The sequence below is a fragment of the Tyto alba genome, unplaced genomic scaffold (genome assembly GCF_018691265.1).
Source record: "Tyto alba isolate M040663 unplaced genomic scaffold, T.alba_DEE_v4.0 Super-Scaffold_41, whole genome shotgun sequence".
Taxonomy (NCBI): domain Eukaryota; kingdom Metazoa; phylum Chordata; class Aves; order Strigiformes; family Tytonidae; genus Tyto; species Tyto alba.
The window spans coordinates 3,167,631-3,181,833 of NW_024881317.1; the positions used below are offsets into that span (position 1 = coordinate 3,167,631).

General features: G+C 42.5%; 1 protein-coding gene across 3 annotated transcripts; it reads left to right on the forward strand.

The window, feature by feature from the left end:
- The first annotated feature begins 725 nt into the window (after positions 1-725).
- On the forward strand, positions 726-14,149 carry INTS14 (integrator complex subunit 14). 3 transcript variants are annotated; one of them, XM_032994313.2, is made up of 12 exons: positions 726-860; positions 1,269-1,535; positions 3,303-3,410; positions 5,179-5,334; positions 6,685-6,803; positions 7,224-7,366; positions 9,769-9,861; positions 10,946-11,090; positions 11,344-11,477; positions 11,579-11,697; positions 12,262-12,327; positions 13,293-14,149. In XM_032994313.2, the coding sequence occupies exons 2-12, from the start codon at positions 1,314-1,316 to the stop codon at positions 13,542-13,544; spliced, it is 1,557 nt and encodes a 518-aa protein (XP_032850204.1). In that variant the 5' UTR covers positions 726-860; positions 1,269-1,313; the 3' UTR covers positions 13,545-14,149. The 3 variants fall into 3 exon arrangements, with proteins under 3 accessions (XP_032850204.1, XP_042659754.1, XP_032850205.2); XM_042803820.1 differs by lacking the exon at positions 726-860 and adding an exon at positions 922-1,141 and having other exon boundaries at positions 10,949-11,090; XM_032994314.2 differs by lacking the exon at positions 726-860 and adding an exon at positions 928-1,141.
- Positions 14,150-14,203: the final 54 nt, after the last annotated feature.

Consider the following 14,203-nt stretch of genomic DNA (forward strand, 5'->3'; position numbering starts at 1 on the left):
AAAGAACCAACTGTGAGACATGTATCATTCTCACGGCATTTATGGAAGCGGGGGGTAAATCACACCAGTCCTCTGCGTGGAGCAGTGCCCACTTAAACAAGACAACTAACATGTAGCTTCATTTTGAGGTGTCTCCTACAGCTGACAGGCCAGCCAAGCAGCTCTGAGGGCCTCTGACACAATATGAACCTACTTTGCAATGCCAGAGGGAGGTTTAAAACTCGCTGTCTTCTGGAAAAATCCCTCAGCTCCTGCACCACAACTGCCGAGGCAGAGGGATGCTGCGGGGCCCCACGCGCAGGCAGCCCCTCGCTGGCCGAGCAACCCCAGGATGGCGTCAGTAACTCTCCTGTGCTCCACAGGGGCAGAAATAACAACACTCCCGGCCAAAGATTTAGTGGTCATAAAAATCCAATCAGCTGATTTCTCGCAGGGGAGTTAGAAAATGCTGATGTGATAATTTTAAAGCAAATGGTCGTCTGAATGGGCGGTTTTGCAACGGGTTTATTGAAGCCTCGCAAGCTTACTCCCACATTCACCGAGCAGGGAGGAGGAGGTCCGCCAGCCGCTCGGGTGCATGCTCAGAAATTTTTCTCTAGGCATAGCAGTTCTTTTTTATCACGACAGTATTTTTTTACACAACACCGCCATCTAACTGAACCGCTTTCCCTCATGTAAGCGGTATTTCACACTTCTGCTTTTATCGGTGAAAACACCGCTTTTCCCGCCGCCTCTCACGGGCAGGCCTTGCGCCGGCAGGGCCGACCGGCGCTGTGGGGAGCGGCCCCTTCCCGCCTCGGCCGCGGAGTTCCGGGGGGACGGTTTTTGGGACGGACTCATGGCGGCACGGCGGGCCGCGGGTGAGCGACACCACTTCCCTTCCCCGTCTCTCCTCGCCCCCCTTTTTATTCCAAGAAACACCCCGAGCTGTCCCCCGGGGAGAGGCCCCCGCTGACGGGAAAGGCTCGGGAGGAAGGGCTCACTCCCCCAGCCCTCGGCGTGCTACTGCTGCTCCCGTTCCCCCATCAGGGCTCAGCCCTGGCCGCGCTCGCCGTTCCCAGGCCTGTACAGCCGGTTGGATATGCCGGGTGTGGTTCGGGAACAGATCTATTGTCTTAATCTGTGCTATATCCCACATTTGGTGAGGCAAAAGGGTAACTGTTGCTTCCCCTGCCACGCAGTGGGGTCGGTGTGAGAGGGCAAGATGTGTCACTCCGTAACCACAGCTTCGATAATCATGTGTGCCTTTTTCTTCCTCCTCCACATAGGGCATCACTGTTTTCCGCAACGGTAGCAGAGAGGAGCAGCTCATCATGCCAACGGTGGTGGTGATGGATGTGTCGCTCTCCATGACACGGCCGGTGTCGGTGGAGGGCTCCGAGGAGTACCAGAGAAAACACCTGGCTGTCCACGGCCTGACCATGCTGTTCGAGCACATGGCGACCAACTACAAGCTGGAGTTCACAGCCTTGGTGGTGTTTTCATCGCTCTGGGAGCTGATGGTGCCCTTTACGAGAGATTACAACACCCTCCAGGTAGGGTGCATGAAACACAAAAGCGGGAAGCTGTCAGCATTAAAAAAGCCACCAAAACACCACGCATGTTTGCAAGTAATGGTGAAATTATATGATTTCATATCATTCTGTGCACAGCGTTTTGAATTGAGTGTTTTATTTTTGTCTTGGGTTTGTGTGGCAGGGTTTTGGTAGCAGAAGGGCTACAGGGGTGGCTTTGTGAGAAGCTGCTAGAAGCTTCCCCCATGTCCGATGGAACTGATGCCAGCCAGCTCTGAGATGGATCTGCTGCTGGCCAAGGGTGGTGGTAGCACCTCTAGGATAACACATTTAAGAAGGGGTGGAAAAGACCTGTGGGAGGGCAATTGCAGCTGGAGAGAGGAGTGAGAATATGTGAGAGAAACAACTCTGCAGACACCCAGGTCAGTGAAGAAGGAAGGGGAGGAGGCACTCCCAGAGCAGGAGCAGAGACTCCCCTGCAGCCTGTGGTGAAGCCCATGGTGAGGCAGGCTGTTCCCTGCACCTGTGGAGGTTAACGGTGGAGCAAATCCCCACCTGCAGCCTGTGGGGGACCCCACACCAGAGCAGGTGGGTGCCCAAAGGAGGCTGTGTCCCTGTGGGAAGCCCACACTGGAACAGGCTCCTGGCAGGAGCTGTGGCCCTGTGGGGAGAGGAGCCCACACTGGAGCAGGTTTGCTGGCAGGACTTGTGACCCCGGGGGGGACCCACGCTGGAGCAGTTTGTGAAGAGCTGTAGCCCATGGGAAGGACTCATGTTGGAGAAGTTCATGGAGAACTGTCTCCCATGGGAAGGATCCCACACTGGATCAGGAGAGGAGTGTGAGGAGTCCTCCCCCTGGGCAGGAAGGAGCGGCAGAGACATGTGATGAATTGACTGCAACCCCCATCCTCCATCCCCCTGCGCCTCTGGACAGGAGGAGGTAGAGAAAATCAGGAGTAAAGTTATGCCTAGGAAGAAAGGAAGGTGTTTTTGAGATTTTATTTTATTTCTCATTAAACTAGTTTCCCCAAGTCAAGTCTGTTTTGCCCATGACGGTAATTGTTGAGTGATCTTCCTGTCCTTATCTTGACAAATGAGCCTTTGTTATATTTTCTCTCCCCTGCCCAGCTGAGGCAGTTTAGCAGATGAATGCCAGTGCATTCTCTTTGATTTATTTTCTCCTCCTTAAGAGTTCATTTGAGGAGTTTCTGAAAGCCAAGAATCCAGCTCTAGCATGTTAGTTTTACAGCTGTTAAGTGTGAAGTTTTAATTTTAAGGAGAAAAGCTGGTTTATGGTTATAGAAACAGGATGCGGATATGAGTTTTGAATTCTGCTACTCTCTCTGCCAAAGAGTTTTTGTGAGACAATCTTGTGGTGTACTTTCTGAATCCCTAAGAAGTTAAAGTTGTTCTGATGCCTGGGAGGATTTTCTAAGCTAAATGTTTCATGTTAGACATTGCTTAAGATTTTGACTTAACTGTTTCTTTGAGATGTGCAAAGGATTTTTTTTTTTCTCTTAAAGGCCTGTGTTTGTAATATTATAGTTCCTTCAAAGTCAACTGTCATTGTTGTCTCATGATATTGTTCATTATTACTTATATGTGTCTTTTTTTTTTTTTTAATTTTGCAGGTCATACATAAGAACATGGCACTTTGCATTGTGTAAAAATGCAGTTGTGTTACAATGCAAAGCAAGCACACTGACTTACCACAGAATTGTGAATAACTTCTCTGTTTCCCGGTAGTGATATTTCACCCAGCAGTGACAGTGGTGTTTGTCTTTACAGGAAGCCCTAAGTAACATGGATGATTATGACAAAACCTGTTTAGAGTCAGCGCTGCTGGGGGTTTGCAATATTGTCCAGCAGGAATGGGGTGCAGCAATTCCTTGCCAGGTATGACTGATATACATAGTACTCCCTGGAAGTTGCAGATGTAAATGTAATTTGAAAACTTTGAATACTCTCAGGCACACTGGAGCTACAGGAAAACAAAGAATTAGTATTTTATCTGGAGTATGAACAGAAGGTGATTTTTATTAAAATATTCAGAAGCAAAAAACTAGACTGCTTCCTGTCCAGTGTGTTATTGTAGTGGAGTGGATTATAAAATCTGGCCCAAGAGGACTATTTTGCAGGCTTGGCATTTGATCTGGATGCAATCTGTTGTCCCAGGAGCCTCAGTCAGTTTGGAAATGGTGTAGTCACACATACAGTAACCTTTCTTCTCCAGTACCTGATGGTTTCCAGTGCTTGAAACAGTTCCAGGTCTCAAGCAACAGCATGGGACTACTGTTGAGTGTGTTTTGATCTGTCTTCTTTCCCTAATGAGTCATTTGGCAGGCATCTGCTCACACGCTCCATTCAGCCCTTGCAGCTGTCAGCCTTCTGAATTTTCTGCCTCTTATGGAAAAGTCTGCTTTTAGCCCTCAGTTTTGAGACACTTAAGAGCCTGTTGGTCTTTGGGTTAGGATTTAAGTTCAGTAATTTTGTAACTCAGTGAGCTAGGAGGATGTCTCAAGCAATATTCCTTAAGTAGAAAGAATAGAGGTTTATTGGTTAGACAGTGCTACATAATCTAACAAGGATAAAAGGCACCTTGGAAAAGCAGACATTCAAAGCAAAGAGCTAGAAAGATGTAAAAACCAAGCACAATTTAGACCTCAACAGTTTGGTCTCTCATTTGTGTCATGGCACATTTTACTGGACCCTCAGGTGGTGGGGTGATGAAAGACAGTGGGGAATGTACTGTGCAGAATCTTGTAATGGTGAAAAACATTACCAGCAAGCAACAGTACAGATGGTAACTGAAGAGTCTGCAAAAGAGAGAGTTTGAGCATGAAGAGAGAATACAAATCTGGATGTAGCAGATATACATTGAGTTGCAATTGGATTTGATTTTCCTTACCTCTCAGCCAAAAATAATGCCTGCTGTTGCTGTGCAGTGTTGAAAGAGCAGCTATTTTACTACTCTGGAAGTGGCTGGGTCTCAGCTGAATGTAATAGTTACGTTATTCAGTGTAACCTATTAGTGCAGGATTCCACAGGGAGTGACTTTGGACATGCAGCTGAATGGAAAAATGCATACTTTTCCTTGAATAGTTCTGCTGCAAAATGTGAGCCTACTGCAGCTATATTTGTTTGCAAAGAATTAGGGTAATTAATACTACCTTCTGTATGGCTTCTGTGGCCTGTAGTGGAAGTTGGGTTGCCCTCCAGATTCTGCAGAAGAAATGGGCTTCATCTTCCATCTGAAAATAAACCTGAAGTTCTCGAGTCCAGCAGCAGCAGGCCATATAGTCACTGTGCTGCTGGTGTGCACTTAAAAATGGCCATGTTTATGCACAGCATGGTGTGTTACTGGCTATGAAATTTAAACTTCAGTAAAATTGGCTAATTACAACAAAATGTATATTTACCATGCCCATAGTTTAAATTGCAATGGTTACATCTTCAGTTTCTCATTTATGTCCCTGTTTCTGGAAATTTTACTTGCAGTTCTTTCCCCAGCTCAGTGGAGCAAGTCCCTGGTGTGAGCAGGGATTTTCGGTATAGAAGCGCATGCTGTTAGGAAGACTACTGAAATGTGTTGGTGTGTAGTTGCTCTCTGCATATAGCAGTGTGTCTTGTCTTGGAAATGCTGATCTATCCTCTTCCATTCAAGGTTGTTCTTGTCACTGATGGCTGCTTGGGGATCGGCAGAGGCTCCCTACGGCACTCACTAGCTACTCACAACCAGCGAAGTGAAAGCAACAGGTTTCCACTGCCTTTCCCGTTCCCATCCAAGTTGTATGTCATGTGCATGGCAAATCTCGAAGAGGTGATGTCTTTAACACGTACCTTCTTTATTGCATTGGATAATTATTGGTCTTCTCTGAACTAATGATCAGGTCAGCACAAAACATGCTTTGATGTTCTTGTGCTTAGTTTTAAAGTTTAGTTGACATTCTGGTGCTTAGTTATTTGGTGAACTGTAACTGTAGTGTCTTTTAAAAAATTTATTACTGCACTGTTACTATCTACTACTATTGCATTGTTGTTACAATCTTTATAAATCATGTCAGTTTCTCCTTGGGGAATATTATGCAATTTTTATTTCTCTGTTTGTTTTATTACCTTTACTTCATTAATTACATTGAGTGCTTTTGGGGGCTTTTCTTAATCTACAGTTAAATTCTTGAATAAATGACTTCTATTGCAAAGATGCTCAACACTTAAAACAACAATAGCTTTATGCAGAAATGTGAATGAGCAAAATTCTAATGTCTCCAAGCCAGTGTTCAGACCAACTTCCCTGAGTTTTGAAGGAAAGGTGCCTGTTTTCTTTCTCTTCAGATACCTTTGAAGATCTCAATACCAGCTTTAAAAACCTTTACGGTGGCTAAAATTCTGTTGAATAAAGAATGTTTAAAACGGGCCTTTATAGACTAAAGTTCCTTAGATGTGGTTTTATTAATAGCATTGCTTTTGACTTGACACCTATGTTCTTCCGTCCATCACAGAAGGATTTTCTACTTAGGCATGCAATGGATATTTCAGCTTCAAGGTCTCTATCAAGGATGATCCTCTTGATTAAGCTGATGGATTGAAGCATTGTTTACACATCAGAATAGCTGGAAAAACACTTAGAATAAATCTTCTATTACTGATAAGTTTAGGTGCTTTCACAAGCATTCTCTAAAAACTTGTCAAAAAGATGTTTGCCTTCCCTCCTGAAAATTGTATTATTCTGAAGGAGCTGGCAACATAGCATTACCAATAAAATGTTAGACTACTTAAGGCATTCCTGTGCTCTTGAAGACTGAGAGTTTCTGGGATTTTTGGTTGCCTCAACCTGCTTTCGAAGCAGAACATGACATGATAAAACAGAGTATTCAGATTTGGACTCAATGATCCTTATGGGTCCCCTCCAACTTGGGATATTCTGTGACTATTTGTTACTGGGCCACATGCTGCATCTGGTCTAATATAAATGCAACCTAAGGAGTACGTTTCCTGGGAGACCAAGAATTTTGGTTTATTCAGAAAGGAGTGAGATAAAAAAAAATCATGTTAGTATCCAATCAGATGCTTTCTGCTGTGTTGTGTATATTTTCTGAAAACATACTGGTTACTAAAAAGAGAGTAAAAATACAACTCAATAAAACCATTTCACTTTATTTTTTTACAGCTTCAAAGCACAGATTCCTTAGACTGCCTGGAACGGCTCATAGATTTAAACAATGGGGAAGGGCAAATTTTCACCATTGATGGACCCCTTTGCCTGAAGAATGTACAGTCGATGTTTGGGTTAGTAGATAATGTGCCTTTGTGAAGGATTCCACATAGTATCTGTAAAGGAAAACAAATATAATAAGAAATGTGATGATGTGAGGTGTTCTAATTAAACTTTTTTCTTTTAGTTTATGACCTTGTTAACTATATTTTCATCTTGACCTTCACCGGTTAAGGTCAATATTTATTTTAATTATTACGTAACATAGTATCTGTTTATGATTGGCCAATAGAAGATACTCGTTCCCACAATTACAGTTAGTTTGCCATCAGCATGATAATATGCTACTTTGTTTCATAATTTAGCAATGCTAGAACTATTGCACTAACTGTAATTAAAAAAAAGTTTTGGGAGCTAAGTTAGTGTGCTTTAGACAAACTATTTTCATTTGATATGTATTATGTTTTTCTTAATAATAACTGATCATGTTCTAGAAAGCTAATAGACCTGGCTTATACACCATTCCATGCTGTTCTCAAGTGTGGCCACTTAACATCTGATGTGCAAGTATTTCCCAGACCAGAACCCTTCATTATAGATGAGGAAATAGACCCCATTCCTAAAGCAATTAATACAGGTAACAAAACTTTGATTGCTTTTTTCTTAAATCCATTTCATTTCTACCTTTTTACTACCACCTCTTATCCTGTATAGTTCCTGTTTCATCCACTTTCTCTCTGCAAGGATCAATCACAGGCTGTGTAATTTTTTGGTATATGTGGCACCAGGGGACACGAACATCATCCTATTCCATCCATGTGCACCCGGTAAAAGGGATGGAGTAGGGCAGAGGCACTTTAAAAGCTCAGAGTGCCAATTTCTAGGGGCAGAGACTGTGGAAAACAGCTACAGGCTGCTTTCCATGAATACCCTCATAAGCTTCGTGGAGGGTAGGAGAGGTGTGTTGAAGGAGGGGCTACATTTTGTATTAGAGTTGCCTTTGTCAGAAGGACTCTGTATTATCAGGTGAGACAAACGAGCATCTTTCTGGAGGTTTCTTCAAGGAATCTACTAGGAGTGGAGTTGAGAAGAATTGGTGAGGCAGCACAAGTAAAAGTTGAGGTTTATGAAATCTCTTGTCTTTCTAGTTTTTCTGTTATTCTGGCACTTTTTATCAATACTAAGTTATTTTTAAAAACAACGGTGCAAAGAAAACCTTTCTCAGCCCTCCCATTAGTGGACACTGCACCCATGAACCACAGGTAGGCTGTAGGTAGCCGGTGCCTGTGACTTGCGAGTGGCTAGGTACGCTTCTTGAAGAGAATACACTGAAGTTCACTGCTTTGCTTTAAGAATTAAGTTTGAACTGTAGCAGCAAAATTGCTCACGGCTCCTCAGCAGTGCACTTGGCCACGTGCATTTTGTTGTTCTTCCCAGTCAGGCAGTAAAGTGCTGTGGCTCTTGAGCTAAAGGTTGTCACCCACAGTGACACCCCAGTGTAGCTAACTGCAAGGCAGCTGGTGGGAGTCCCTGCTGGCTTTGTGCTATCTGGGGAATGTGAAGAGGGTGATGAGTAGATTGTATGCTGAGGTGTCCTTTCAGATAATTTCTTTTGTGTGAGTTTCTAGCTCTACTGGCAATTTAATTTCCCGAATCCATACTTCAGGTTTCCTTTTTTTCTATGTTCATCAACAAAATGTGCACTGCTTGCATGTGATTAAGGACACAGTAGTGGTAAAATTTTGCAAGGAAGTGAACTGTAACCCATAAATTACTGCCACCAAGACTGCCTTGGTTTGTTTGGGTTTTTTTAAATCTGCAAGAGGAAAAATATTTCTCATTTGGGATGTGAACACTTCTTATTTGTAGCTGCATACTGTTTAAATAGGAATGAGTGTGTCTGTACCAATATAGCAAAAGCAAAGAAAAAGAGCATGCAGTGTCTTGATGAGGGCGGCTTTGTGTTGCATACAGTCTTAGAGTTCTTCCTGTTGTTCCAAAGATGGGAATTTGTCATGAAGGAAATTTTGTTCTCTGTGCATTAAAATTCAGCGTCTGGTGTGCTCAGCCCCTGAATTCTTCCGTGGTTTTAATCAAGTGTTTGTTGTTCAGCTGTGAGAAAAATCAATGGAATTGCCTTTCAGCCAGGCTCTTTCCTTGGGCTGTCCAGGAGGAGACTCTGCTCCCCAGTTCCAGCTGCCGTACAGGTTGGAAACTCATTGAATTGCTAATTGTGCCGTACACACATGGGCCTGTGTCCACAGCTAGAGCACGACAAGTGTCATCATGGTGCACATATGTCACCATGCTTCATGTAGAGAAGAGTTTACAAAGCATGTACACTCTACATCTCTGCCAGTTTAAAGCTGGTCAGGGGCTACTCCTAAGCCACACACCAAAACCTTCGCACGTCTGAGACATGAACCCAATATGACATTTTTTGCAGCCAAGAAGTGGGAAGGAAATCTGACGAGGCTGAGCATGAAGGACATGGCTGCCTCAGTCTTTTACCAGCATATGCCTGAAACTCTGAGATGGAGCTGCATTTAAACTTCCAGTGGGCATGTAAAACTCAAGAACTACAACTCAGTCTTCCCAGTCCTGGGAACACACCACATTGGGGCTAACCCTGCCAGAGAGTTGATGGGAATTCCTGCAGGTTTTGTGGTGCCAGTGTGAAGCTAGTAGATTTGGTTTAGTCCTTTGTTTTCTCTCCTTTTGGATTTATAAGATGGCAACGGACTGTGTACGGTGTAAAAAACAATGTGCACAATTCTGTATTTATCTAGCAGCACAGTTCACAGACAGCAGTATGTCTGTGATGAAAGTTATGTTCTCGTCTTAGAATGTCTTGGTATTACGTATGAATGTTTGTACCTTATTAACACCTAGACACCCCAGTCAAGGTTGGGGCTCCTATTGTGCTACCTCTAGTCACCGCTTCAGAAAACTTAGTTGTGTAAGAAATGGTAATGTTAAATTGACTCAATACAGTTCAGCTATTTCCAAATCTGACTTAAACCTGTTGTCTCCCCACAGATCTAGAAATTGTTGGTTTTGTAGATATAGCTGACATTTCCAGCCCTCCTGTCTTGTCCAGGCACTTGGTACTGCCCATTGCACTTAACAGAGGTGAGCAAGTTTTGTTTCTTTTAGCAAAAACTGCTTTAAGCTTCCTTTGTAATGTCTGTGGTGGTTTGGACTAGAAGCATAGGTTTTATGCTTTATCAAAATGCCAGATGTCTCTAAATACATGCTTGTGTGGTTGCATTAAAATTAAAAACTTGAACACAAGCTCTTTCTTTTTTTGAATACTGTCTTCTTTAGAAAATTAATAGAGGGAACAGTGTCTCTATAGCATCATTATTAGTAGAACATCCTAAACTTAAAGCTAAAAATAGTTACGGGCCATGAAATATGTGGTGCAAGATAAATATTTAATGCTTGCATATCTAATTGGTTCTTGGAATGATTTATTGTTGTGAAAAATCTGATCTTAATCACAACTAGATCGCTCAGTTGTACTTGAGCATTAATTGCTGCTCATTGGGGCCTAATATATATGTATCTATACGTATGACTGGTGTTAAGCTTCAAGGATGGTTAAGCATTTTACTGACTTGCAGCTGTTTGAGTGCACCAGCCTGGGATAAGATAGACTTCCCCTTTCCTTTTGTCATGGTCTTGGAGTGGAGCAAAGAGAAAGTGAGTTTACTCTTGGTAAAGAACGAAAGCTCCAGATATGCCTTCATCTCTGCATTAACACTCTTATCCTGCTAGGCCTTTCACCCTAGAAGATATTAACAGTTGAATCACAGCTGTATTCCAGCTGCTAAAACAGAGTAAGTTTCTCATAATGCGCACAAATTACATAGGAGAGGAGGACTTGAAATTCAGGATGCTTTTGGTTCAGAAGCAGACATGTATTTGTTGCCAGACTCTTGGTGCCATTTCATTACAATTCTAGTTTCTTCAAAGCTTAGGTTTTATTTGCAGGTTTTTGGTATCTCTGTTTTGTGAGTAGGATACAGTGAAATATTTATATAGCATTAGAGTGCCACTTTGCCCAAAGAGTTCATTCAGCAGCTGTTCATTCTACAAAAGTATTAATTAACTCTTGCATGGCAGAAAATACAGGGTGGTGTCAGGGAAATGGAACTAGTGTCTTTGAATTTATTCTTATGTTGTCTCTTGGTTTGCTTTTATTCTTCCCCAGAAGGTGATGAGGTGGGACCTGGAATCACAGATGACACTGAGGATGAGAATTCAGCTAATCAGATTGCCGGGAAAATCCCCAACTTCTGTGTCTTATTACATGGCAGCCTGAAAGTGGAAGGCATGGTGGCTGTCGTCCAGTTGGGGTATGGAGCTGGATGTCTGCCTGAAAAATCTCTTACTTTGCTCGTTTATGCTTTATTTATAAATTATGCTTATTTATATCTGTATCCTGTACAGAACTCTGCACTGCTAGACAAAGCTGTGGATTTTTAATGGTGGATATGTTTCTGCCAGTATAAATTGCAGATAGTGAGCCTACACACAGTAGGATGGAGGCAAATTCCAGGCAAAGAGGGGTGGAAGATTTTCAGCCTTTTGATTTGCTCTTTTCCATAGGCCAGAGTGGTATGGTATGCTCTATTCACAAGCTGATAGCAAGAAGAAATCAAACCTCATGATGTCACTCTTTGAACCTGGTCCTGAGCCCCTTCCATGGCTAGGGAAGATGGCACAGCTTGGACCCATTTCAGGTACTGGTCATGCTCATTTGAATAACTCTTAACATATTCAGTGTTGTGTGAATGACCTTGGAAAATCTTCGGTTTTAAGTCTGTTTATTTTCTTCTCCCAGATGCAAAAGAAAATCCTTATGGAGAGGATGACAATAAGAGCCCTTTCCCCTTGCAACCCAAGAACAAGCGCAGTTACGCACAGAATGTTACTGTATGGATTAAACCAAGTGGCCTCCAGGTAAAGATACGGGTTTTGGACTTGATGCTTTACTTTGATCAGCAGTAGCCATCTTGTCAGCAAAGTGGAGTCTGTGTGTGTGTCTTGTTTATTTAATGTAATTGCTTTATTACTTCCCTTTCGTTTTTATAAACACTGCCTCTTTAAAATGTCATGATTAAAATGCAATCAGAAAGCATAGCTTGTTTAATGAAAGCTGTGCCTCTAGTGTAGCATCTGGCCTAGTTTATTGGATTTAGTATAATTACCATTTATGTTTCAGCCTTTGTGAGCTGCAATATTGTCAGTGGTCAGGATAATTTATCAATAAATAGTTGAAGATTTTTTCTGCAGCTTCCCCAGCAGTTGCCAAGATTTATGGCTTTATGTTTTTTTTATGGCTTTATTTTGAGGATTTTTATAATTCATCATTTTTTTAATATATTTCTAAAACAAATTTTTAAATTATAATTTTTTTGAGGATTTTTGAAAATTTGTCAATAAATAGTTGATTTTTTCTGCAGCTTCCCCAGCAGTTGCCAAGATTTATGGCTTTAATGGGGTTTTTAATTTTCTTTCCTGCAGACAGATGTACAGAAGATCTTGAGAAATGCAAGAAAACTCCCTGAAAAAACTCAAACCTTCTATAAAGTGAGTAACATTTCAGGCCAGCCAAAGTTTGATCCATAGTGATAGTGGTGCATTTGACAGAGGAGCACATACTGTCTGTGGTGTGTTCTGTGCGGGCTTGTAGGGCTCTGCAAAAAGATACATGGTTCTGTAAAGCAAGAGACATCCTGGGTCCATTTTACAGGCTAGTTAAGGTGAGGCAAGGGAATCTGGTTTCCCTGCCACCACGTTCTCTGGCAGGGTGGCATAGATGTGTCATGTTTACAGGTGCCCCTCGTGATCCCTGCTACTTCTATGGTGAACCTCTTTACAGATTTTATGGTGTTGTCCAGGCAGAAATAAACTGAGAGATCAGAGAGGAATAGGAACAGTGTCATTCTGAGGCTGAAAACATCTCCTACATTTTTTTCTACAACTAAAGCAAAGAAAGACAGAATTCCAGGCACATTTGGCCACATCGTAATAATCCGTAATCTAGACTGTAACTGGAGGTAATTGTTGTTCCTCTTGTAAGCCTAGTGCTGAAACAGTTTGTTATTGTAGCCCCAGAGATTTCAAGAATGAATACCCTGCCTAAATGCACATAAGCACTCGTCAGTTTATAGTGAGAAAAATCAATATATGTACATTTTACTGGACACTGGTTAAAGGCAGCAGTCTATGAAGCCTCAGTTGGAGGCCACCCCCAGCTGGGACACAAACAGAACAGGCAGGTACAATAGCTGAATGTGCAAAAGGGAAAAGGAAGAAGTATAGACTTATAGGAAGGGATCAAGGGAAAACCGGCTCTTTAGCTGTGCCGCTAGTATCTTCAGCCCTGAAACATTTTTTTTATCTCTTGAGCAGCTGGGCAGTTTCCAGCAAGCTGTAGTGATCACTCCGGTTGTTTTCTGCTAAGTGAATTAGCTTGAATTTAAAAAAAGAAGAAACCCACATTTTATGTAAAGGCTTACAGTGGCTTTAAAAGGGGTTTTCCTTCTTTTCAGGAACTTAACCGTTTACGAAAGGCAGCTCTGGCCTTTGGCTTTTTGGACCTCTTGAAAGGCGTGGCAGACATGCTGGAGCGGGAGTGCACCTTGCTTCCTGACACGGCTCATCCTGATGCAGCGTTTCAGCTTACACATGCTGCTCAGCAGCTAAAAGTGGCAAGTACCGGAGCATCGGAGTATGCTGCCTATGATCATAACATTGCTCCACTGCAGACAGACTTTTCCAGTAGCAGCACTGAAAGAATGTGAAGTCTCCATTTTGGGAACTTCTATAGATTAGGACTCAAGTGGTTCAAATATTCTCATCCTGTTTACTCTCTAGGGCCTGTTTAATTAGTGTTTGGAGAGCTTCCCATCCAAATGGTAAGTCCCTTACCTGCATCAGTGCTCTCTAAATAAATGTATCTAGTTTGTGGTGGCTTTAGTCAGACCTGGAAACTGTGGAAAGTGTCCCAAAGTCAATTGCTGTGTTGGATGCAGGGTGGAAGTTAATACATGTGAGGAGAGAAAGAAAATGCCATCGTAGGCATCACACTGCTCTGACTTATGGTATTCCCAGAATGCAGTTACTACGTAACTGAACTCACTGGTAAAAGTATCCTAAAAGGCAGCTACTGTATGCACCAACCTGATTAGTCCAAAGAAAACATGTGTGAGAATCACTGTGCGAGGTCAGATGCGCAGCTAATTCCAGGGTGTTGTCATTCATTTTATGCCAGACTTGAAAGCCAGTCTGTACTGCCAGAATGAGTGATCACTTGCATCGCAGTGCTTATGCTTGTGAAAGTAACTTAATCTTGTGAGACAAGTTTTTTACTTGTGTAATATTAATAAAGAGTAATTCTTCATGAAAATTTAAATTGGATTTGTTCCATTTTCATAGCAACTAGGCTGTGTGAATTGACCTG

Coding starts and splice junctions, on each gene's coding strand:
- INTS14 (XM_032994314.2), top strand. CDS start 1,082: ATGCCGGGTGTGGTTCGGGAACAGATCTATTGTCTTAATCTGTGCTAT. Junction 1,142..1,268: donor TGTGCTATATCCCACATTTG/GTGAGGCAAAAG, acceptor TCCTCCACATAG/GGCATCACTGTTTTCCGCAA. Junction 11,478..11,578: donor ACAGCTTGGACCCATTTCAG/GTACTGGTCATG, acceptor TTCTTCTCCCAG/ATGCAAAAGAAAATCCTTAT.